This window comes from Caretta caretta, chromosome 1, assembly GCF_965140235.1.
Source record: "Caretta caretta isolate rCarCar2 chromosome 1, rCarCar1.hap1, whole genome shotgun sequence".
In the NCBI taxonomy this organism is placed as follows: Eukaryota; Metazoa; Chordata; order Testudines; family Cheloniidae; genus Caretta; species Caretta caretta.
In genome coordinates this window covers 46654310-46680554 of record NC_134206.1, presented here as the reverse complement: position 1 = coordinate 46680554, position 26245 = coordinate 46654310, and the positions used below count along the sequence as shown (strand labels likewise).

The window sequence follows — 26245 nt, the reverse complement described above, 5'->3', positions numbered from 1 at the left end:
AGAGAGCGAGGCAGATGGACAAGGACACACGTGTGGCCAAGCCCGGCTTGCGCCTGGCTCCGGCCGGGAGCGCAGCCGCCCTTGGCTGGAGGAGCGGAGCGGGGGTCTCCGTGTGGGGGGACCGGAGAGCGATCGGAGTGACAGGGGGCGGCATGGGTGGGGGGCCGCGGAGGCGAGTTGACCGGGGGCCCGAGAGGCCGGGAAGTGGGCACTGACTCCCAGCCGGAGCCCTGCCTGGCGCGCTCGGGAGCCGGAGTCACTCCTGCGCCGGCAGCGGGGCACGGCAGGGGGCCGGGGGGCTCCAGGCTATGTAGGGGAGGGGGGACCCGGTGACGCAGGGAGAGGAGGGCGTGATCCGCTGGGAGGATGTGGAGGTTATAAATCAGCCGGGCGGCAGGCAGCTCCCTGTGAAGGGATGTCCACGGGAGGTTAAGCGCGCAGCTGGACGCGCCTTGCGGAGCGGAGCGGAGCACAGCGTTGTCCCGGGGCTAGGCGGCTGCTGGATAGTGATCTCTCTCCGGGACCAGCTGCCCCGCTAGCTTCGCCACCGCGGGCAAGGCGAGCCCGGCCAGGCTGCCGGAGGATCAGCCCCTTTGCTGGGTGTCCCTGAGCCGCGTCCTCTCTCCGAGCAGGCTCGGGCGGAGCTCTCCTACCCTGCGCGCACCTCCCGGGCAGGACCATGGGCAGCCGGGCGCTCGCAGGTGCCATGCTGTGCGGGCTGCTGGCACCCGCTCTCCTCCTCGCAGGTAAGTGGCCCGTTCCCCTGCGGGGTGGGGGTGGCGGGGTGGCGGGGGGCGGCCGAAGCTAAGTGGTCCAGGACTCAGGAGGCAGCCGGCTGCGCTTGGCTCTGCGCCCCAGAGAGACACCCTCCCAATCCCGTGCCCCTGCCTGGGGGAGTGTGACCCTCCCCGCTCCCTGGCAGCGCAGGGGGCCGGAGCTGGGGTCCCAGCCGCACGCCATTTCTCCTCACCCCCATGGTGCCCAGTCTGGACCCCGCTTCCCACCCTGCAGGAGGCTGCTTTGCTGCGCACACCCGCTTACCCCGGGACGCTTTCCGGGTGCCCAAACGGGGCTCTGTCCCTATTGCTGTGCAAGCAGGTTCCCGTAACGCCCGTCGGAGCTGTCCCGTGTCTGACTCTCACGGGCAGAAAAGAAATCTCGGGGAGAGGCTGGATCCTATCGATCTGTGGCCTCAAGCCCCCAGTTTGTAGCATCAAAACAGAGAGCAAGGCTAGCGGCTCCCGCCTCGCCAAAAATCCGGACCCCAACGAATCCCGGGCAGCGAACGCAGCAGAAGCCCGGTTCCAGCACTGGGCTCCCGCAGGATCTTGTACAATTTAAACAGACAACCGCTGTAGTCGCACGTCCCTGGAGAAATCTGGACTCTGATCCATCCTGGCCCAACAGCGAGGGAAAAAAGACACATTTAGTGCCCTGACCCTGCCCACTGTAATCCTAGTTCCGCAAAATTCCAGTTTTAACAGAGGGGAAAAAATGTAGCAACTATTAGCGAACTCGAAAATCCAGACCCTATAGCAGAGGAGAGCAGCAGCCCCGCAAAAAGATGTATCCGGTACCTAGATACTGGTGGGGGTTTTAAATCTCAAAGCCTTAAATTCTACCAGAAAAGAAGAGCACCAGCTCCAATCCCACTGCAAAGATCCAGATCCTGATATATCCTTGGTAAATAACACCGCCAGGACATAGATCCACCATCAAAGCAGAGCTCTGGACATAGATTTACCTGATGTAAAAGAGTATCTGTATAGAGAGTAAAACTTTGCGGATCTAGGTGAAAAAAATGGGCCATATCATGCTGGCTCCCGGTCCATGTTTGGATTTTACAAGTGCTTTGTGTGCCGAGTTGTATCAGGGACCAGATTTTTTAGCAAGGACTGGAAGCAGCTACACTTGGTTTCCATTTTTCCAACAGAATGTAGAGATCTGTGGTCAAAATTCCCTGGATTCGGTAAAACCCAGATTGCTCTTGCACCGGGATGTGTTGGAGCCTGGATTTTTTCTGGTCATATAGGAAAAGCAATATGTATTGTCTATTTTGATGGTACAATTTGGGGGACCCCAAAACAGTAGGACCAACAGGGCGAAGTGCTAATTAGCTGGGATGCACCGGAGTATGGATTTTCGCAGTGGCATGCTTGCTTTTTCTGGCGCTGGAACAGAGCTTTCCAGATGAGAGGTAAAGTCATCTGCAGGTTCACGGGAGTTGGACCAGGCACAGGGAGGTCTTGAGTTCGAGTGAGAGAAAATACTAAAATGCATATGGAACCTAGGGCCAAACACAGACTTGTTGTAACTTAATCTGTTGCATTATTTGTTATAAATTAGTTGAATGGAGGAGTTATAAAACCATTGAAGTGTTACATTTTATTGCAAACTATTCTACTTTATGGTTTCAATCAACTAAATCCAGACTAAATAGATGATGACCAATACATTTATAAAGGCTGAGTTAATTTCCTAAAACCATGGCAGTAATGCAAATAGTTTGTGTAAATGAGTAAAACAACCCTGAAATATTTTGTTCTTGCATTGAAACTTAGTTCAGATTTTGACTTGAAAGCATTGAGAATACAGAGCTGTCTGCATATCTACAATTAGAGACAGTAGGTCAAATCCTGCCAAGTGATTTTCAGTTGGGATGGGTAGCTGGTGGTTGGGCATGGGTACTGTGGCAGACTATATGATTTGGTCATCATCAATCCTGCAAAATCTCCTATTCTGTCACTTGCTATGTAGTAGATCTCCCAGAAGGGGTGACCATGCTCCTTTGAAGTCCATAGCAAAACTCTTGATGATTTTAATTTTGAGCAGGATCAGATCCTGAATACTAAAGGGGTGAGGAATGGGGTGTTGGGAAATTACATGTTAAAGTAAAAGCATTGATTCTCCATAGACTCTTACTCCCATCCCCTGTAGTCAATCTGGGAAGGAAATGATTTTCCCATCCCAAGTCAATTTTTGAGAAACAAAACATTTCCCCATTCTGCATTGTGAGGAAATGGAGACCTTTCAAACAGTCTCATGAAAAACCCCATGACTGAGGAAACCCCCTTAGAATAGCTAATAGCCCAGTGGTCAGGGCACTCATGTGGCAAGTGGACGACTTACAAGTTCAAGTCCCCGTTCTGCCTGATTAAGACCACGGTTTCTTAAACGTGGCTCTCCCATATCCGAAGTGCCCTGATCACCAGACTATTGACTGGTCTAGGGTGAGGTTTTTACCAAATGGTAAAAATTAAACTTTTGATGCCATATTAGGGCCTGATCCTGCAGTCCTTGCACACTTATGACTCCCATTTCAAGCAATGGGGGTTTGGCGTGTGGAAGGACTACAGGAGGCTAACTAAAGAGCTAGATTCTGCAGTCCTCTTCTCTTGACCTCACTGGAGGATTATGTCCTAGTCAGGGCTAAAGGATTGGGCCCAAGCCCCTTATCCATATGTGAGGCTAGTGATAGAAGAACCAGAGACCATGTACATTCAGAGAGGCTTCAGACAGAGAGATCAGCTAATATGTATTTTCATTTTTAAATGACAGCACAGAGCGAAAGCCAAAGCCTCCTTGGATCTGCACCCTTGTCCTACTGAAGTCAGTTGTACCAGCAATGGGACTAGGACTGAGCACGACGATAGAATGAGAAATAGGAGACTAGAGAGCTTCAGTTGCTAGTCACTTTACACATTAACTTTTGTCATCATTAGTACTGCAGTGGCAGCTAGGGTCAGGCCCCAGTGAACTAGATGTTCTAAAATCATGGTTCCTGCCTGGAAGAGCCTACAGTATAACTCAAAACAAGATGTGACAAGTGTATCAACCAAACAATAGGAGGTAAGGAAGGAAGAGATAATGATAATAAGATCATGTGGTTATGTAAGATAGTGATAATGCCTGACCTGATGTTTCCAAATCATATGATTTAAAAAAATGTAATAAACAATGTCAATGATCCCTGAGTCTTCCCCCCCATGCAATCTTTAGTTGGCTGATCTCCTGGAGGCATCACAGCAGAGTTATAGCTTGAGAAGGAATTTTAAGGCGGAGAGGTTAGTGGCCTTGTGCTCCCAAAGGCATTTCCTGTGGCCGGGCAGTGTGTAAGAAGTAGTGGGAGCATATGTTGGAGAAGAGGACAAAGGGTCATACAAGGCTGGCATAGCTGGTGGGGCAAAAGGCAACAGGACAAGGACTGTCTTGTGATCCTGCCATTCACAAAGTGTGTAGAGTCTGATTCACCATCCTGGTCCTGTCAGTGGAATGATGTGAGCTTCCTGGTAGCAGAAAGTTTGCCTAGCATGGAAACAAGGGGTGCAGTGTCACAAGCCACTCTTAACCCCTTCTCCATCAGCAGGCCTGGAGCAGCAATGCAAATCCAGAGATCTTGCTGGGAAGGGGCATTGTTAGGACATGCAGGAGACATGGTAATTCAGTGCCTGTCCCGGGAAGCCTTCACAGGTGGGATGGCTATGGAGCTCGGGCTTGAGTTTCAAGTTGTGTATTCTTTTAGGATGATCATTGTGGCACCATGTGTTTGACCCAGATATGAATTCCCCCTCAGGTGCTGGGGCCTTCCTAGCCACAGGGGGCTGCACTTTGCACTTATATGTGCCTGCAGGGGTTGATCAGTCCCACTGTCTTATTAGGACTGGGAGCAATAAAAGAACCCAAAAGCTGGACATCCAACATCCCTTGAATTTCAATGACTGTTGGGCACCTGACTCCCTCCTTGAAAAATTCCAGCGTACATTTACATAAGGCTGGAGGATTAGAAACTGGTGTGGAACAGAAGCATCTATTCTTCCATTTATATGTAGAATTTAAGCCTCTAACTTTTTAACCACACTAATGGGATTCACCAGCACTAATGGGAATTACCCCATGGTATTTTGGCAAGGTGCTCTGTACAGTATAGCTCTTTTGAGCCAAATTCTGCTCTCATGTATGCTGGTGTAAATCTGGAGTAAGTCCATTGAACTCAGCTGAGCTGCTCCAGATTTGCACTAGTGTCGATGAAAATCAGCATTTATAGTATAGTATAGTATACTGTATAATAAAGATGACTTTCACACCCACAAACATTCAATACATTTACCATTTTTAATTGGTGATGTGAGATGAGATTTTTTGTTTTTTAAGCTCAAAATGCTCATGAACAAGTGTGACCTTTGCTTTGTCAGACTTTTCAAAGACCAGAACTAGGGTCTTTGCAGCGGGCGTGGCTAACCGTTTGGGCCGTGTGTTAGGACAGAAGGCAATGCCTGCTGCTTTCCAGAATGATTGCTGACTCCTCACACTTCTGTGCAGTTTGGAAATTGCAAGCGGTTGCAGTATCAGACTGGTGGTTTTCGTGTCAGGCTGAGATAGTGATAGTGAAAGGAAATGAAAGGGAGAGGGGGTGATTGAGGAAGGACTTGAAAGGCAGGGGTAAGGCTCAGCATTGCAGAACTGTCTCATGGGCTGTGGGTGGAATTCTACTGAGGAAATTGTTCCTTTGAGTCTGCTAGAGATAGGCGTTGAGACTTCCTGATGCAACCCAGAAGGGAGCAGGAAGCAGGGATTGCTGCAAGAGTGGGGGATGCTTTCCCATCAAGAGAGGGATGTCTGGCAATCACAGTCAACTGTTGGACCATTTCTCTGTGGCTATGCACCAAGAGTTCCTTTACAAACACACTTTATCTTTACTTTGCCCTTTTTTGACCATCTGTGTAATATTTCTACACTACAAAGCCCCAAGCCAAAGCTATGTATCAGTATTTGGGGGAGGGGGAATGGCTGCTTGTGTGAGCATATCTGAGAATCCCTTCCATTTGACCATTTAAAGTAATTTACAAACACTTTACTCATCAACCTAAGAAATGACCTTCCTCAGCATTTAACAACCAGGAATGGGCTGCCTTTTCCATTTACTGTGTGTGAACTGTTCATTCTGATAGGTTGTATGCATCCGATGAAGTGAGTTGTAGCTCACGAAAGCTTATGCTCAAATAAATTGGTTAGTCTCTAAGGTGCCACAAGTACTCCTTTTTTTTTTGTTCATTCTGATGCAGCCCTAAAATCTATTACCTTCTCATCTTCAGTTGTTGGTGACAAGGGGCATTCTCGATCTTCTCTTACCAAGATGTAGAAACTCAGTATCATTCCCCCACCCTGGAAAGGAGTATCATGGTGCAAAGCCAGTACATACAGCGAGGGAGAGAGGGCCTAGGGGTATGATTTGTTCATGGCAAGGTGGGAGGAAATATACCAGCCTAATGTAAAGGAAAGCATGATTTTGCCTAATATATTATCAGAAGTAATTCAAGATCATTATAAATCCTTGTGAATCTATTACTTTTGTCCGTTCTGTTTCTCAGAACGTTGTCTGCTTTGTGTTTATGAAGAAACACACCTGACATCCCAGTTAATAATTCTTCAAAGTATTCTGCCACTACTTCCTGCCTTTTTTTTTTTAATAACATACCCTCATAGCAGGTGTGCTCACGTGTAATGACAGTGATAATGATTTACAGTTGTATCGTGATTTTCCTCCAGAAGGATCCCAGCATGCTTTTGGAATATGGGACCACTCTTGCAAACAGTTTTTCATACATACACATAATTACTCCTAAGCAGAGTCCCTTGGAATTCAGTTACACAACCACATCATCTTCTCTGCCCGTGGCCCCTGAATGCTATTACTAAATTCACCCAAGTGTTACTGCAGCCTGAGACACAGTCATTCTGCCCCTGCTCCTCTCCCCCACCCCCTGTGGAACTTCACTGGAGGGCATCAGCTGACTGGGGAGGACATTAGCTGGTTGGGAAGGTCCTGACACCACCTCCCCATTGGCTCCATTAGACAGAAAGTGAGGGAGGAGGGCACAGGGCCTCTCAGACACTGTAGAGGTACAGGATCTCTGAACAGATCTCTCTGTTCTTTTGACAGATCCCCTGAGAGCCCTGCTTTCCTAGGCCAGAACGATCAGCTCCACTCCCTGGGGGTGAGTGTGGGGAAACTTCATGAGAAGAATTTCACATCATTCTCCCCCAACCCGCTTCCTGTGTGATTTCCCATGGAATGGAAGGATCCAAGTCTTTTATTTTCACTCTTAACTGAATGAATGAGTCTCCCATGGAAATGACTCAGACAAAATTCTGAATTTCTTTGGAATAGTGTTAACATAGGAATTGCCACACTGGATCAGACCAGAGATCCATCTAGCCCGGTATCCTGTCACCCACAGTGTCCAGTGTAAGAGCCTTCAGAGAAGGTGCAAGAAACCCTGCAGTAGGCAGTTATGGAATAACCTTTCCCCAGGGAAAGTTTCCTTGAGGAAAGTTGTTTGTGGTAGAATCCAAAACAATTTTGTTAATTAGAGTATTAAAAAGCTGTAGACTCAAGGGCCAAAGGAGCCAACGTAAACTTGATGCCTGTTTAAGTTAGGTGCCGTCAGCCTTTATAGCGAGTGTGTATAAAATAACAACTGTCTTTTAACATATTATGTTTTATAACTTTTCCTGCTTTTGTCCTGATATTCAAAATTTGGGGTAAAAAATCCAGCTGTCCTTGTCTGATGTAATGCTGTAGTATAAAATTATAATCTGTGTATATTTTTTCCCTTTTAAATTGGGGTATATTCATAAAACAGTGCAATCTCATACTCCCTAGCTCCTTTCTGTAGATGGATCTTGCCCTGTGGTTATATGGGGGGGAATGGAATGAACCACCACGATGGAACTGGTTTCAGAGTGGTAGCCGTGTTAGTCTGTATCAGCAAAAACAATGAGGAGTCCTTGTGGCACTTTAGAGACTAACACATTTATTTGGGCATAAACTTTCATGGGCTATAACCCACTTCATCAGATGCTTCCTTTTCCTTCAATACAGGTTTCCTTGTAAGATAGCATGAACTGGGCCATTAATCAGGTCATATTTATGGCAGCTCTAATAGCCAAATGTCATTTGATTTGCTGAGAGGGAGTTAAATGACTGCAATTAATTTAGCACTATTGTCCTTTTAGCTGGTTAATAGTTTGAGGTCCTAATCTACTGACAAATCACACAGTGGATCAAAGCAAGATGAAGTTAGTGGTCTGTTTCAGACAGCTGCTTAAAGCTGGTCTTGCCCTATCACACCTGCCAGAAGGGAGGAAGTCTCTAACAAAAAAGGGGGAAAGCAGCCTTCAGCACTAGGCTGCCCTGATCGAGGAAGCTTGGGTATGAGACAGAGGACCTAGGAGGTGGGCTGAGCTGTCCTGAGCTAAGTACTCTAAGAACAGCCAAACTTCAGGAGGAGTCTTGGACTGGCCTTTTTTGTCTGATTGCTGATTTATTTATTCACAAAGTCCAAACCAAGAAAGCGGGTAAGTTTGACCCTACACAGGGACAGGGTGTGTGGAGTGTGTCTTAGAGGAAGTGGGAAAGTCCTTTACTCTGAATCTGCTGTTCCTGTTTGACTCTCTAGTTTTAAAAGTTAATTGTTGCATTAGGTTTTTCCTGTGCATGTATCCAGGGCCTTTGAATAATAGATCTATTTTACAGATTAAAAAAATGAAGATGAAAGTAACATTCTGGTGTTGTATTTTCTCTCTTAAAGTTACAGCATTTTTGGGGGGTGTTATCTGTGGAATATTGAAAATAATAACTCAAAAGCTTTGCGCTCAGGGGAAATGCTGCAACTTTTCTGCTTAGTCACTCAGTTTGCTTCTGTGTCTTGATTAGTAATAAACTGTGAAATAGCTGGAATTTGGTAGGCTGAGATGTCAGATGGAGCTAGTGAAAATTAAAAGAGCTTGGCTTGTTTAGCCTACAAAACAAAAGCTGAGAGAGGTTATTGTTGCTCTATATAAATACATCAGGGGGGTGAACACCAGGAAGGGAGAAGAGCTATTTATGGTGAAGAACAACGTCGGTGCAAGGACAGCTAGCCATGATTAAATTTAGGCTAGAAATGAAAAGAAGGTTTTTAACCATCAGAGCAGTGAGGTTCTGGAACAGCCTCTCAATAGAAATAGTGGGGGGTCAAACAATGTAACTAGTTTTAAGAAGGAGCTTGATAAATTTACGAACTGGATTAGATGATGGGGTTGCCGGTGACAGAAGGAGACTGGACTCCATATCATCAGGAGATCCCTTCCAGTCCTATGTTCCCAGAGAGTTGTAGGCAGAGTTCTGAGTTTTTAAGATGTCCATACAAAATATTCCCCAAATCCAGTCTGTTATAACTTGTCTTTCTAATGCAAGAGATGCTATAATGAATGTTAGGAAGCTTGCTAGGAAAGGAATTGTGTATTTGTTGTTCAGTTTAGTTGGAGTGGGGAAACTCATCTGTTTGCTCTATGTAGGAATTTTACATGACTCCTTTATAGAAGTTTTGGTCTCACTGTATTTACGCTATAGTAGTACAGTACTTTCCAAATACTTAGCTAATAAGTATCTGAATGGAGAAAGTTTCTGTGAGCACCTAATACCTGGGCTCAGAGCGTTGCACTGCTGGCATCCTTTTTATGGTCTTTACTACTTGTGTGATGATCATAGCTGTCAACGTACTATGGGAAATGGCAGAACTTTGGATGCTGCTAATTGGCATGCATGTTTATTTCATGCACTCACCTGTAACTGTGACTTGATATTATATTTCTAGATACCATCAACAAAGATGTTTACACCTTTAAATAAAGTGGCTGCAGCCTAGATTCTTGTGAGCTTCACTTCGCCACTAGGCCAGGAATATCTTCACTCCTGAGGAGGAGTCAGTGTTTGGGATGTACGTGTCTGGTTACATATGAGAATACATACATATACAAGAACATTACTGCTGCAGGCTTGGTAGCGTGTACCACCCAAGTATGCAGCTGAGAGGCTGTCAGAATTGTACTGCCTTCCGTTTTAACTATTAGGTGTTACAAGTTGCTTGTGTAGCAGATGGCAATTTTTATTTTTTCAAAATGCTAAATGCATACATTTTAAACAATAGTGCAGCCACCTCAATCTCAGAACCTCAATCTCAGATCCAGACCTGAGCATGAGGTTTGGTGAAAAGGGTACATCTTCCTCTGCCTGTCAAGATCTCCCACAGGCAGCTAGCTACTCATCTGTATATCTGACTGCCTTTTGACTCCAGGACATGGAGCCAGAGTAGGAGCTAATTACCATACACAGGACTTTTCTGACACCGGGTAGTAAACCCTGAGATTTTCAAAATGTGCTGGCTCAGGTCCTACTGGGAGATTAGCTCATCCACTCTCATAGTCTGATGATTATGCCCTAAAAATAGTTTGATAGTTTAAAGTAGCTCAGACAGAAGTTTTGAGCTTGATGCAAAAATTAGTGGGTGAGATTCTTTGGGCTGTGTTACACAGGTGGTCAGGCTAGATGATCACAATGGTTCCTTCTAGCTTTAAGGTAAGAATCTGTGAATTATCATCCTGATGTGGTGATGCCCATTTTGTATGCAAGTAACTTTTAATGACGTTCTTGAACTTGCAAGTAAAATAGGACACGTGGCGGTTGCAAGCGAGGTATGCATGAGTTATAGAGCAGAGTCAGTGAGAAACAAGGCAGGTCAGCATGAACACACAGTGTGTGTTTCTAATTATTGCTGTTGATATCCTTGCTGAAAACCTATAAACTCTTATTACTGTATATAGTGCTACTGCCATATATAGTTCCATTTAAATTAAAGCTACTATTCCATTATGCTAGTTTATTGAGATGGTCTACTTAAGAGGAAGGATGGTCCAGCCGTTAGGGCAATAAGCTAGGATGTGGGAGACAGGATGCTGTGCCACAAACTTCCTGTGTGACCTTGGGCAAGTCTTTGTGCCTCAGTTCTCCATCTCTAACAAGGGATAATAACACATCCCATCCTTAAAGGAGTGCTATGAGCATAAATACATTAAAGCAGTGGTCCACAAACTTTTCATGGTCATACCTTACCATACTCCATCTGCGCCCCCGGCTCGGAGCTGAGGCTGGGAGCAGGGCCATGGCTGGGGGTGGGGGGCATGGATACGGGTTAGGGGCTGAGGCCACAGATGGGGACGGAACTGCGGCCAGGGCTGAGTGGAGGCCAGAGCTGGGAGCAGAAGCCGGGCTGCGGTCAGGGGCCAAGGCTGGGGGCGAGATTGGAGCTGGAGTGGAGCTTCAGCTGGGACCACTGCCAGGGGCTGGAGCAGAGCTGGGGGTGGAGCAAGGCTGGCTGGTGCTCCCTGCTGCCCCTTATGAGGGCTGGCCTAGGTCCTGCTGCTCCCCCCCCCAACATTCATCCACACTCCCCCCAAGGGTCCTTTGGGGACCTCTGCATTAAAGATTGTGAGGCATTCATTATAATAGGTAATGGGGCTACCATAGAAGAAGCTGAGTTAGAGGGTGGTGTTGTGAACTTTTCAGAAAGTCAGAATAACTCAGATTTTTGCACTGTAGCTGTTTGTTAGGTTTCTGCTTTGCCACATGCAGTATGGATAGTAACTGAAAAAATATACTGAGTTAAACCAAAGATAGACGAGGTGAATAGCTCTTCTTGCAAATAGAAGGAAATCAGAGCTATAAATGACTCTTCAAAGTGCCCTGCACTTAGGACTGAAGAATCCCATGCACCGCTACAGACTAGGGACCGAGTGGCTAGGCAGCAGTTCTGCAGAAAAGAACCTAGGGGTTACAGTGGACGAGAAGCTGGATATGAGTCAACAGTGTGCCCTCGTCGCCAAGAAAGCCAATGGCATTTTGGGATGTATAAGTAGGGGCATTGCCAGCAGATCGAGGGATGTGATCGTTCCCCTCTATTTGACATTGGGGAGGCCTCATCTGGAATACTGTGTCCAGTTTTGGGCCCCACACTACAAGAAGGATGTGGAAAAATTGGAAAGGGTGCAGCGGAGGGTAACAGAAATGATTAGGGGACTGGAACACATGACTTATGAGGAGAGGCTGAGGGAACTGGGATTGTTTAGTCTACGGAAGAGAAGAATGAGGGGGGATTTGATAGCTGCTTTCAACTACCTGAAAGGGGGTTCCAAAGAGGATGGATCTAGACTGTTTTCAGTGGTAGAAGAGGACAGAACAAGGAGTAATGGTCTCAAGTTGCAGTGGAGGAGGTTTAGGTTGGATATTAGGAAAAACTTTTTCACTAGGAGAGTGGTGAAACACTGGAATGCGTTACCTAGGGAGGTGGTGGAATCTTCTTCCTTTGAGATTTTTAAGGTCAGGCTTGACAAAGCCCTGGGTGGGATGATTTAGTTGGGGATTGGTCCTGCTTTGAGCAGGGGGTTGGACTAGATGACCTCCTGAGGTCCCTTCCAACCCTGATATTTTATGATTGATTTTAAGCAAAGGTATCATTTAGCTCAGTAATGGAACCAAAACTATGCACAGACACAAATATTCCAACCAAAAATAAATTGACTTTACTCACTGAACAGCACCAAGTTTCTTTAGAAAAGGTCATAATGTAACAGTACGCCAACAAGAATTCTGTAATAAAGACTTGAGAGCACAAAAGTGTCTTTTAAAAATAAATTAGAATAGAACAAGTCATGTATACAGAAGAATAGATTGGCCAATATCCATACAATGAGCCAGCAAGTGTAAATCAGTATAGGACCATTGTTTTCAATAGAGGTCCACTGAATGGAGCCACACTTTTGGTTATTTTGGCTACATTCTGCAATTGTTACATGTGTGTTTACCAGTGTGAGTGTTTCCATTCCCTTCAGTGGGCTGACTCGTATGAGGCAGCGAACATACACATAAGTAAGAAATGCACAGTCTAGCCCATATTTTAAATGAAGAATCTTTAAATTATTCAGGCTAAGAAGAATTGTGAATAGTGGGAATTAGAGAGGTGAAAGGCCTTAGGGGACCTTAACCATTCTCCTACCAATGGTAGAGTGTCCTGTACCAATATAAAAATTATGTCTGATGATTGAGTATAAATTTGTTTAAGTTGGGAGGAAAATATAATTGACAATAGAAAGCACTAAGGGCGAGATATGTTTAATGAGCTTTAAAATGCATGCAAATCTGACACTTAGTAAAACAATTAGGCTATGATGGATAACTTTATTGCACACTGATGGCACTTTAAATCCAGAAGCTCTGTGTACACCGCAGTTGGCAAAGATAAACGGATCGTTCTCATTAACCTCTTCATTGTGTAGATAAAGAAAGCTTAGGTAATACATTCAGGCTAACTGGTGTGGTGAAGGGATGTTAGTAAAAAACAACATTTAACGAGACAGAAGATTTGTTCATTTCATCCCACGTGTTCAGTTACCCATGTGTGTAAGTGGTTGCGGAATTGGGGCATATATGTACTCTGTAGATCAGACACAATATCAGTAACATTTACATATACACATGTATTTTATCTGGGGTGTACAATAATGTGAAATAAGGCTATGTATAAGTCCACAAAATAGTCAGAGTACAAGTTTGTTTACTGAGTGCAAAAAGGGTGCTGTAGTTCCGTCATATGTTGAACATACTTCAAGCACTTATTCTTTAGCTTCTTTGCATCTCCAGCTGAAAGCTCTACCTCATATACCAAATACTGCCCAAGCTGGGTTCTGTGCCTTTTCAAACAGTTCTTTGACCCTGTCTTTAGGCAGCGTGGGTAACTTTGGCGCAAACACTAGTTTAGGTCACACATTGGTTCAATAATCTGATTGGCTGACTTAAAGGTGTCCTACAAACTTTAAAAAAAAGTGAATATGGGGGAGGGGAGAGTCATTCTGTTGTCACATGAAAAGAAGTTACACGCCAATGTAGGTCACTGTAAGGGTAGGTTGCTGATGGTCGCTTAGTGACAGGCATAATGATTAATGAACATGTCCTGTTAAGCCATGACCTTTCCAAAAAGCCAGTGTCAAGTAAAATGCCTGAAGAAGGTACACAGAAGGCGTGATCCCCTTGTAAATATTGACAGTAGGAATTTCTGTGCGATTCTCCTTTTCTTTGTCTTTTCTGGTAAGCTTGTCAAACCCTATTGCATTTGTTCTTTGAATCATTTTTGTATCATTTAAAAAAATGTAGGAAAGCTAATGACCCATGCAGGGATGGAATGTAAAGAAAAGCTATTTCTCTTCAGACCTGTACCACTTAAGTGGTAACTCTATTATTGTGTGTGTGGACTTTTTAATACAAATAGGATTCTGTATTTCAGGGCTTTGTTGCTGGAAATCTGAAAAATTAAACATGTGTCAAGCCTTATATATTGGGTCTGTAAGGGCAAATATTAAGTTAGGTGCCTAAGTGTTAATGTGGTTAATTAGTGGAGTTAAATATTTAAAGTGCACTTGAAGTCAACAGTAAGAATCCAGTTTACTTCAATGGGAGCAGAGTTAGGCCAACACTAGAGCGGTTTTTAAATTCTGCACACAGTGATTACAAAACACAGCTGTATCTTTTAGATTAGTTAATGTATGTAGTAGGACAAAACCTGGATACATATCAAATGTATCTGGGATTTCTTTTGATCACAGGTTGGGGTGCTTAGAGAATTTCCTGCATTGAGCTCAGTAACTATGAGGCAGGTCTCCTGGATTATAATGAAGCATGCATTTCCAAGGATTCCTATTTTATAAAAGTTCTGAACGGTGTTTCTTGAGATTCTGTACAGGGACATTTTTGCTTCTGATACCACAGATTAACAGAAAAAAGAGTGCAACATTTGTAACATTTTTGGTCCTTCGCCATTAGCAGAACAAAAGACAAAAAACAAACCATAACCAGAACACTCCAATGAATGACTAGCTGGTTGACCCTGTGATTAGTGTTCTGAAGCACCCCGTAGATGACCTGAGTTCAGTGGTGGCAATTAGGCCATACCCACTCCATGAGATAGAATCCCCAGAAAACCTCTTAGACTATGTCTACACTGCACTTTCGTCATTAAAACTTGTATTGCTCAGGGGTGTGGGGAAAAAAAACAAAAAAACCCACACACCTCCCTGCACAAGTTTTACCAATGAAAAGCACCGGCTCTCCTGCCAACAAAGCTACTGCTCCTCATTGGGGGTGGTTTTATTTTGTCATCAGGACAGCTCTCTCCTGGCGATAAAGAGCGGCTATACTGCGTGCCTTACCATGGCAAGCCTTAGCGGCACAACTGTGCCGCTGTAAGCTTTGCGGTGTAGACAGCCTCCGATTGTGTCCTGTGGAGGAAAGACTGTCTCCTTTTTGTTTGTACAGTGTCAATGCCAACAAGACTCTAGTGCAACTGGGCCCTGGTCCTGATTGATCTTTGGCAGCTACTGTATTTAATAATAATTTGTTCTTAAAAGTCAAGCTGGTGGTACGTATTGTCATGGGCACCCATATTTTCCAATCACTGGTCTGACTTCTGCCCTTATGTACAAATAAAACAAATAATTCAATAAAACAAATAATTTTCCTTGCTGCCTGAATCTTAGAATCCTCATGAATAGAGGAATGCGCATAATCATCAAATACATGGTCATTGGAATATTCAAATTGTTTAGCTTGAGAGCATTGACAAAAGTTAAGCCGAAGTGTCTAATTTTTCTTCTCAACAGCTGCCTGACCACTACTGGCTAGTTGCAACCCTTCTTGGATTTTTATTATAAAGCAAATTTAATCAGATTCTCAGTCTTTACATCTAGCATTAGTGATTCAGATTTGAAAATCAGTCAGACCTTAAGTGTCTACAAGAGTTTATCCAGTACATCATTAGTGCACTTGTTAGCAGAGCCAAAAAATCAGTTTTTAGAAAGACGATAAAAAAACACTGTAAATTTCCTATCAGAGTTGCCAAATCATAAATCACTTCTTTATAGATTTGTGGCCCTTTCTTCTTGTGACAGGTTTGGTCACAGAGATCCCCTTGGGACTGTCACCTGATGTACTGAAACTACCTCTGAGCCCATTTTCCACTGCCAGCTTGGGACTCCAGAACCCTGCCTTGTTGAGCCAGACATGCTAGTCTGCTGCAGCACGGACCCAGGTCTGGTCCACGCCCCCAGAGCTGCAGATTTTAACCAAAAACTGCTCAGCAAGTCACTTGTCTCCAGCACCCAGCTCCCAGTGGGATGCAAACTCCAAATAAATCCATTTTACTCTGTATAAAGCTTATACAGGGTAAACGCAGATTGTCTGTCCTCTATATCACTGATAGAAAGATATGCACAGCTGTTTGCTCTCCCAGGTATTAATCACTTACTCTGGGTTTATTAATAAACAAAAAAGTGATTTTATTAAGTATAAAAAGTAGGATTTAAGTGGTTTCAAAGTAATAATGGACAGAACAAAGTACGTTACCATGCAAAATAAAAACAACACGCAAGTCTAAGCCTAATACATTTAAGAAACTGAATACAGGTAAATCTCACCCTCAGAGATGTTCCAATAAGCTTCTTTCACAGGCTAGATTCCTTCCTAGTCTGGGCCCAATCTTTTCCCCTGGTACAGTCCTTGTTCCAGCTCAGGTGGTAATTAGGGGATTTCTGTTCCACCCTCTTCTATGGCTTTGGCACAAGGCGGGAATCTTTTGTCTCTCTGGGTCTCCATCCCTCCTTCTAAATGGAAAAGCACCAGGTTTAAGATGGATTCCAGTACCAGGTGACATGGTCACAAATTCTGCTAGACCCCAAACCTCCATTCTTTCCGGCTTGACTCACAGGAACACTTACAATTAAACAGAGCCATTTACAACCAATTGTTCTAGTTAATGGGAGCCATCAAGATTCCAAGCCACCATTAAAGGCCCACACTTTGCATAATTACAATAGGACCTCACAGTAATACTTCATATTTCTAGCTTCAGATACAAGAATGATACATTCATACAAATAGGATGAACACACTCAGTAGATTATAAGCTTTGTAATGATACTTTACAAGAGACTTTTTGCATAAAGCATATTCCAGTTACATTATATTTACATTCATAAGCATATTTCCATAACCACATGGAGTGAAGCGTCACTTAACAGTTCATTTAGAAACAGACTGAATTTTATTTCCAATGAACAATGTGGTTGTCGATGAGCCACAAAAGACTTTATGACTCATGTACAAGTTTCTGATAATGCTTGTGGTCCTGTTTCAGGAAAGCACTCTTGTTCAGGGAGCCACTTAAGCATGGGCTTAAATTCCCTTTAAATGACTTGGATTTATGCACATACTGAACTTTAAGCATAAGCTTAGATGCTTTCCTCAATCGGGCCTTGAATGAGAAAAATGTAATGTAACCACATTAACTTCAATCACCAAGTGTCTTCTGTCTGCATACCCCAGCAGACACATTTATTTACTCACTTTTTACATGTAAAAATAGTAATTGAAATAATCTAGGAAACAGCTGCAGGATCTTTTCTTACCTGGTCTCTAGTGAATAAACATCTGCTTTTGGTATGTAAACGTGGTTGAAAATACCCCAAAAAGGTAGAAAGAAAATTAAGACAAAGACCTGCCTTGAGAGCTTACTCATTATACTGGGGGTCAGATTCAATGTAGCTACGCTGATTTTACACCAGCTGCGGTTCTGGCCTATGATAATATTTTGACAAGTTCAGATTAATTTTTACATACAAAACAAATTTAACAAATAAGACAGTGATCTGAAGATAACTAGAATGTAGGGACAGCAGCCCTTCCTCCAATGAATGAATTAAATTTAATCAAGGCAACTGAATAATTCAGAAGTTATATTCAAGAGACTAATATATAGGAGAACATTTTCTTGCAGGAACTGATTCTGCATTCCTTAAGATGGAAAAAAAGTGTCCCATTGAAATGAAGAGGGATTTTGCATTTGTTGGGACTGATTATGCATTAGTCCTATAGGCCAAATCCCTCATGTCAATACTCAGTGAACTTCAGCTCATGTCTTTAGGGTGTCTGTTCTAAAGTCCATTGTAATCAGTGGAACGATTCCCATTGGTTTCAATGGGCTTTGGCTAAGTGTTCTGCCTCAGGGTCAAATCCTGATGTCACTACTCAGCTGTGTGCTTTTCAATATCACAGGTTTTGCAGTGTGCTGAAGAAGTGCTCTAGAAATAGAACAGAAATACATAGGGAATATTTTAAAGAGAGATTTCTTTTGACGAGTCTACTTGCAATTTTCCAGTGCCTCAGTAAATACAAATGATTAAAGATAGCGTAACAGGGTCAGCACCTACCTCTCACAGTATCCCCTTTTCTCTCTGGCCAATAAAACTGCAATCACAGTCTTTTCTTGGGGGGGGGCACCCACCTCTTGTGGATGGCCCCTTTTCTCTTGGTTAGAGATGAGCCTGCTTTTGGTTTTAGTTCTTATATTGGGGTGGCACCCACCTCTTGCGAGAACCCACCTGGCTGATGGATCTCTTGGCAGGTCTTCAGTGACTCAGCCCTTCAGCCAAGTCAAAAACAGTCTGTCTGTGAGATAAAAGCAACACAAACCCCTTTTGGGGTACAAGTCCAACAGTGGCCTCTCTCAGTGCCCTCTGTAATGTCTCTCTGTCTGTCCCTGCTCTAGAATAGAACAGTGACGCAGGGCTCCTTTCCTGGAGCCAATGTCTTCACCCTCTCAGGCCCTTTCTGGCCCCAGCTCTTTAGCTGGGCCACTACAGTTCAGTTCCCATTCTGGGGTACCTCAAAGTCCAGGTCATTTTCCCAGTGGCTGGTGGGGCCCACCCTCTACTCTGGGTCCCAGTGCAGGGACCCTTTAGGTAGCAGCCTTCCACCATGTCCCTTTAAATAAACTGCATTGTTTAATTCCGTGGGCAACTTCCCCAGGGCTCCCACACATTCTTCACCTTTACCTCGAGGCCTTGTCCTTGTGGAGTCCTAGCAGCCAGACTGGAGCACACCTACTCTCCCCTAGTTCTAGCAAGGAACTAAACTCACTCTGGTCCAGCAGCTCTTTTTATACTGACCTGCCTGGCCCTGACTGGCAGCTTCCCACACAGCCACTCTAGGCAGCTTTGAGGACCTCTCTACTGCTCTTTTCTGGGGCAGGGTGTGTCAAAACCACAAGACATCCAGCAGGGGGCCTCAGGGCCTAGTCCACCCTGTTGCAGATAGATGGTGTTTTTAAGGCAGAGCCCCAGAGGTTCAGCATAGACAAGAACATCAGTATAATGCTTAGTTGCAATAGGAAAAGAGGCAATATAAATTGGTTGTGGCCAGACTTTTAAGGATGCTATGGAAATAAAAAGTAGGAAATGCTATGCATTCTAAACCTCTCACTTTAGAATGTGCAGAATGCAGGTTAAACCACCTTTTTGCTAAGACTTTACATGTTGCAATTGCAGAATACCGTACAGTGCAGCTGAGAGATGGGATTCAGTTGTAATGACTGTAAAGGGAATTCTTTTGTGAGGCTGCTGAGCACAGAAAGATCTTGTGGTTCTTTCTGGCTTTCTAGTTCCCAGACTGACTAATCGCTCTCTTGTGTCCCACACATGGTCACCCTCAAGTTCTAGCCTGGACTAAGCAACCATGAAAGGGTTTGATGACTTCACCACAGCATAAGCATTTAATATGTCATGTCAAATACAAGTTGAATTCAGTCTTCAGCCTATAAGGATTGTTTGGACTTTTGTAAATACTGGGTTTTTTATTTCCCAGAATGGGTTGCCAGGCATTTGATGTTTGACACGTGTCAATGTTATGATGGGCTAGAATTTATCTTTTATAACAATTCTGCTGATGAGGAGAACACAATAAAAACTGATGTATCACTTGTTACCAGACCATTGCTGTGCTGATTTGTCAAAACTGTCTATTTAAAACAATAGTCTTCAGGCAAATTCTTTGATTTGGAGGGAAAGAAGTGACATTGGTTTTTAAAAAGTCAGCTTTCTTATGAAAGACTAATTTCCACATTTCAGCCCACCATTGTTCAAAGAAATTGCAGAGACCCAGTATAGATTTTTTAAAAAGATATCTGTGCAGGAAACTGCCATTTAATCTCTTTGTAGACAGCCAGTCAACCTCATGTAGTGCTGTATTTTATTAATTTAACTTTATATAATTTTGCATATTGTGATAGCTTATGAGATACATATAGAAGTGATTCTATGGATGCATATGACTTATTTGTCAGCATTTTTACCTCACACCTTGGTCACAAGTACTTTATGGTCTACAGCAGGGCTCAAACTGGACCTTCTGTGTCCGCACCCAGCGTCAAAGGAGAACCTCTGTTAACTGTAGTAGTATTTGTATTTTCTGCTGGCCAACTACCAGACATACAAATAGCAGCAAATGAGCAGGTCTGACGTTCCATCTGGTAGAGAGGGCAGTAGTGCAGATACACACAGACATACTCATCAGCACATTAATCTCGTTCGCTTGAGGATCCCAAGGGACACAGTGCCCATACAAAACTATTGCAATTCACTGCACCTGGGGGTGTGAAGGAAAGCAACAAGGAAACACAAGCTTGTATAGAACACAGTGTCTCACGTCTCCAGCAGGAAAGACTGCTCAGAACACTTCACTTCGGTGCTGTGTGCCCACAGCTGGCTCCCCGTTCACTTCCATTGCCAATTAAAAGGCTTTATCTTGCTTACTGAGACTCTTGGTGGCTCACAGCCCAGCTACATTGTTTCTCCACTCACAGCCTACCAAGTCATCTCCCCTCCTCTGGACAATGCAGTGAACAGTGCCCAGGGTTAAGACCTCCAAAGTAGGAGATAGATTGTGGTGGCAGGCCCTCAGCTCAGCTTGAGAACTGTCCCTATTCAGAACATGATACAAGATGTGTGTCTTCTCGCAAAAGCCTTCCAGACATTACAGACAAGAAATTCACATGCACACACCACTTAACAAGCAGAAGCTGCTGAACCTGGGAATGGCACAAAGTCCACCATGGAAATGGATCTCTATGCTATTTGGTGCCTAGACACAACTGTGATAGGCCCCCTCAAATGATCTAAAATAGACAGATTAAACTCTTACTCCCTCATATTTCAGTGCATAATGGACAATATAATTGTCCATATAATGCTGTCCCCTTCATATATTGGCTATAAACTACTTTCCTTTTCTCTTCAAATCAAACTACTCTTGGATCCTTTCAGGTTTACAGACACTCTTTTACCGCAGTATGAAATCCTTATCCCTTTCATTTCCCAGCCTTTTGGTACTGCCGAAATTTAGGTTAAGACAGTTGACATTTGCTTGTTGTGCTGCGAGCTTCTGGATGCTTTGCAGTTGATGTGAGTGGAGATCAGGATCAGTGCATTGACTGTTTTTTTCCCCACAGGAATTCTGCTACTTGTTTTTAAAGGACTATATTTTAGGTTGCTTGACATAAAAGATTCCATGTAAATATTATATTGATGGGCAAGGACAGACCAAGTGGCCTTACAAGACTTCTTTACAGCAGAGGAGCTTGCAGCATAGGGGATGTTAGACAGAGGGGCTATGGCTTTAAATGAAAAGGGGTAAATCCTGCCATCCTTACTCAGTCTTTTCAAAGCTCCCATTGACTTTGCAGAGAGTTTTATACAAGAGTTGAGCATAACTGAGGGCCTTAGAGATCCACACATGCATCTCAGCCTCCTCCGTGGAAAGGGGAGACAGCCACCTCCATGGCTTCATCCTTTCCCTCTGTCTCTGGCCTGCACAGAGAGCTCTCTATGAACCCAGGCATTCACCTGGGGAATGGGCTAGGGCTTGCATTGTCCTCCCGCTGGCCCTGTGGAGTTCCTCCTGGAGAGAGGACACAGTCAGATGTCTTTGGGGCAGTAACTAGCTGTGGGAGCCCTGTTAGTGCTGTTCCATTGATGATAGATAGCTAGGGAGTGATCAGTGTGAGGCTTATGGGGGTAGCAAGCTACCATGTGCATGATACTAGTCTACTACTGAGCCACAGGGTCCAGGGCCTATTCCATGTGGGAAAATCATGTCCCCCCGAATGAAACAATTTTGGAGCAAACTCAGTGTGGGGAACCTTGCAGAAGTTTCCTCTCTATTCCTTCCCCGCTTTGTTTGTTAATTCCATAGAAGAGGTTCTTGGGCCCTGAGTAAAGACTTCCTTGGCCCAGGGGAAGGTGTGTGGGGGAAAAAACCCAACAGCTACACTGCAATGTTGCAGTGATGATAACACTGTGAATGTGAGGAGATTGAATATGGGAAGGCTATTTACCATTGTTAATGCTTCTCTTATTGTTTTTCTAGGCTCTAGTTCAGGGTCAAAATTAAAAGGTCCTGAACTGAGTATAAAAGGCGCACAACACGTCATTCGAGCAGGCCAGACTTTAAATCTCACATGCAGGTAACCAGATGACTTGGGTTGGATAATTTTCCTGGGTATTAAGCCACAGGACTTTTTTTGTTTTTCTTTTCTTTTTTTTTTGTGATAGATAAAACGGGGAGCAGGGAACAGTGTCGGGGGATAATGGGGGGCTAACTTCAATGGCAATTGTTTAATAGCTCTCTGTTTCCGTTGCTGTTTTTGGAGAACAAGATTAAAGAGAACCCCAGAAATAGCCTGATATAATAAAACAGAAAGCTTGGGAACTGGAGCTATATAATTGTAGCCCAACATCATTGTTTTTATTTCCTTATCTGTGTTTGCAGGGGGGAAATGGTTCATTCATGGTCTCTGCCTGAAGCTCCAAGTAAGGAGAGCAAAAGGCTGAAAGTAATTAAATATGCCTGTGGAAGGAATGGCAAACAGTTCTGTAGTAGCCTGACCTTGAGCAGAGCTCAAGCAAATGACACTGGATACTATAGCTGCAAATATGCATCATCAAGTGCTGTAAAAAAGAAGACAGAATCTACGGTCTATATATTTATTAACGGTAAGATTCCAATTTTTTAAAATGCTCCTTTGGTACTTTAAATTCAACAGTGTTAAAGTGGTCAAAAGTGCTGCAAGTCAACTGTCGTTAAATATCTAAATGCTGCATGTGAATGACATCTTCAGCTTTGCAAAATGGTTATGCAAATTTACCAGCCCATGTACAAAATCTGCTTGCCCATCATTTACTGTGAGGCTGGAGGACAGTGCAAAAAACTTAGTGCCAATGTTTTATTTGCTAGTGAAAAAGAATGGAAGGAAAAAACGCAAATCCAAGCACACATCACATTGGGCAAGTAGAATTTTGCAAGGTTGATTTATCTGAAATGAAATGGACCAGATGTGCATCTGTGAAATGATTATGGCATTGCAGAACCATCTCACAGTATCAAATGGTAATTCAAAAATATCTCTGCCATGGTACTCCTTATCGATGCTAATTGCCATTAAAAGACCATAGGCTGCTATCTGGCCAAAGGATGCCAAATACTGTCTTGTTGCAGATGGAAAGATCCATTTTCCAGCTCACCAAGGGAATTTTCTCATCCTGTAGAAAATTAATATTTAAGTGTTTGTCACTTTCAAAACATTCAGTACTCCGGAATTCTATCAGATATTAAACGTATTGATTCTATTTTATGTCATTCTGAATATCAGCTCTTTTGTGTTCAACAACCAAAGATTGTGTAATATATGGGAAATGCCTGCATTATAATACTAAGAATGGCTTGCTGGCCTTGTTCTCTGCAGGGATATTAATCAAGCACAACAGTCACTAAAAATAAAATAAAATTATAATACAAGCTTTGCATTTGCTTTTGAATTTTATTCTTCCTTGAGCTTTAATTCTTTGAATTTACAGCAAAAACGTGACTAGATTAATGTCAGTTATCAGATTAATAGATTTTAAAAATCTGCGATAGAGAGAATCCAAAATGGAAACTTTTCCGACTTATGTGTCTGCCTCCCCTATTGAAGTGGATGCTGGATTGGATCGTTCTTGGTTTTGGTCTTGCAAAATGAAGAACATGACTGAGGCTGTGTAAAAGTGGAAGCAATCAGACCTGTTATTTATGTCTGACAGAAAACAAGAGACCCATCCGTTTTGGTCTATATCAGTGGTTCTCAAACTAGGGCCGCCACTTGTTCAGGGAAAGCCCCTGGCGGAACGGGACGGTTTGTTCACCTGCTGCGTCCGCAGGTTCGGCCGATCGCGGCTCCCACTGGCCACGGTTCACCGCTCTAGGCCATTGGGGGCTGTGGGAAGCGGCGCGGGCCGAGGGATGTGCTGGCCGCCCTGCCTGCAGCCCCCATTGGCCTGGAGCGGCGAACCGCGGCCAGTGGGAGCCGCGATCGGCCGAACCTGCGGACGCAGCAGGTGAACAAACCGTCCCGTCCCGCCAGGGGCTTTCCCTGAACAAATGGTGGCCCTAGTTTGAGAACCACTGCTCTATATCCTGCCTTACCTAGAATTGCTCAATAAATTTATATAGTCACTTCTGCTTTTTCTACCTCTGAACAACACTACGAAAGTATATACTCCTCTTGGTGTTTAAACATTTACCTATGTGACTTTCAGTAGCATAATGCTGGGCAGCCAGCTATGAACGTATCCCTAGAAGTGTAAAGAAGGTTACTAATTTATTGATTAACATTTCCTGCTGCCCATGAAAATATGCAGCTTTCTAGAATAGTAGTTCTTAACCTTTTTCCTGTTGAGACCCCCCTTGAGCCTTCCACCCCATCTAGCTGAGAATACTCTCCCATTTAGCAATATGAGAAGAGCAAAGGTAGTTGTTGTGACCACTTGACATCCTGACTCCAGACTGAAAACCATGTGCTAGGTCTACATTGCTACATACAGGAGACTCCTACATGTTGGTCTCTCTCTCACTTTCTCTCTTTCTCTTTCCTGCACGAGGTGTTAACACTACTTGTTTATCACTGAATTAAGTTGAGACACCGTCAGTCTTTCTCCCTCTTGAGTGCTTTATGTGTTGTTTCCTTGTATTTGAAAGAGAATCTATGTCAGATGCACAAGAATCAGGGTGGGCTTCCTAGTGGATGCAGATGGCTGGAGAGAAACATAAGGTCCTGAGAGACAGCGTGGTTTCTGCAGGCAGGAAAAAAACCTTTAATATGCCAGGTAACATTTTCAAAAGTGCCTAAGTGACTTAGGAGCTGTTGACTTTCAATGAGATTTAGACTCCCGAATGCCTACGTCTCTTTTGAAAGTGGGACTTAGATTCTTAGAAAATTTTACCCTTCACCTTGCTTCCCAGGAAACTTGTGAAAGGTTGTTCAAGAGGCAATCCTGTCCCAAGCTGAGATATCTCTGGCACCCCAGTTTTTAGAATCTGACATTGCTTTCAGTGGTGTGTCAGTTCCTTAACAACCAGGTGTTGATAATCTCAATATAAATGACAATGGATACATGTGCCAGCCTAGGGGTAATGGAATAAGTTGCAGGGTAACTGCTTGATCTGTGCCTGATGAATGTATTCCTCTGAACTTTTGTAAGGTGGGGAGAAAAGTTATTGAGCCTACATAGATTTTACAACTTCAGGAAGAAATGTTGAGCAAGCCACGGGAGATGCGTTTTTGTGAATACACGAAAAAAGGACAGTTGTTATATCTAGCTAGGTGCAGATGCTAGCCCAGTTTGTCTTTGTAAATTTGTTCCTAGGTGGCTCCTGTAGCTTTGAGTCCAGGAATTACAATTCCCAGGATGCACTGGGGTGGAGGGGGGGAGAGAGAAAGAGAGAGAGGGGGAAAGAGAGAGAGGGAAAAGAAGAATGTGAGCTCTGTGAAAGAGTGAGGGGAATGAAGCTTACCTTTGCTGTTATCAAGCTTCCCAAGTCTTCCTCAAAGGGTGAAGGTACAAAACAAATTGATGACGAGCATAAAAGAACCACAGAAAAACAGAAATCTAACTCACCCAAGTGCCTCATGATTCCTGCTGCTGCAGTCTGCTGTTTCTCCTATGGAATCAGTGTGGCGTTATCAGTTATAAGGGAAAGCGCATGCAATGAAAGTGCCTCTTAACTTAAATCAGTGCTTTTTGGAAACCAGCATGGAACTCATTTATTGAGCTCAGTTTGGAAACAAATAAATAAACTTCCTTTGAAGGTTTTAATTTTTTGAACTAATTTCTGGGTGCTTGGGAAATAAACTAGTATAAAATCTGAATCACTAGTAGTTATGTATTGTTTCCTGTCACAGGACATATGTGTCAGTCAATTCCCCATACTAGTACCATGTGGATCACTAAGGTGCCTCTTTCCCATGTTTTAACTCTCTGCACAGGAGAGTAAATAGTTGCTCTTTACAAACACAGAAACGGAATCATGAAAGTTAATATTGTTTGTACAGGAAGTCCTCGCTTATTGTTTTGAAAATGTTACTTGTTTCCGTAATTAGAGTGACTTCGAATATGAACTGGATAGAAAAGAATAGACATATTAAGACTTTCAGTTCAGTAATACAAATATCCTATT

At 43.7% G+C, this 26245-nt stretch overlaps 1 protein-coding gene across 5 annotated transcripts in view; it reads left to right on the top strand.

The window, feature by feature from the left end:
• Positions 1–388: 388 nt before the first annotated feature.
• The window catches only part of FLT1 (fms related receptor tyrosine kinase 1), a 137919-nt gene continuing 112062 nt past the window's right edge, over positions 389–26245 (top strand). For 2 of the 5 annotated variants that reach the window (XM_048846503.2, XM_048846512.2), the window contains exons 1-3: positions 389–746; positions 22124–22220; positions 22526–22749. In XM_048846503.2, the coding sequence (XP_048702460.2) occupies positions 680–746; positions 22124–22220; positions 22526–22749 (388 nt within the window). In that variant the 5' untranslated portion in view covers positions 389–679. Of the gene's footprint in view, positions 747–6940; positions 6996–22123; positions 22221–22525; positions 22750–26245 lie in introns of all 5 variants that reach the window. The other 3 variants (XM_075127622.1, XM_048846530.2, XM_048846521.2) reach the window with 3 other exon arrangements.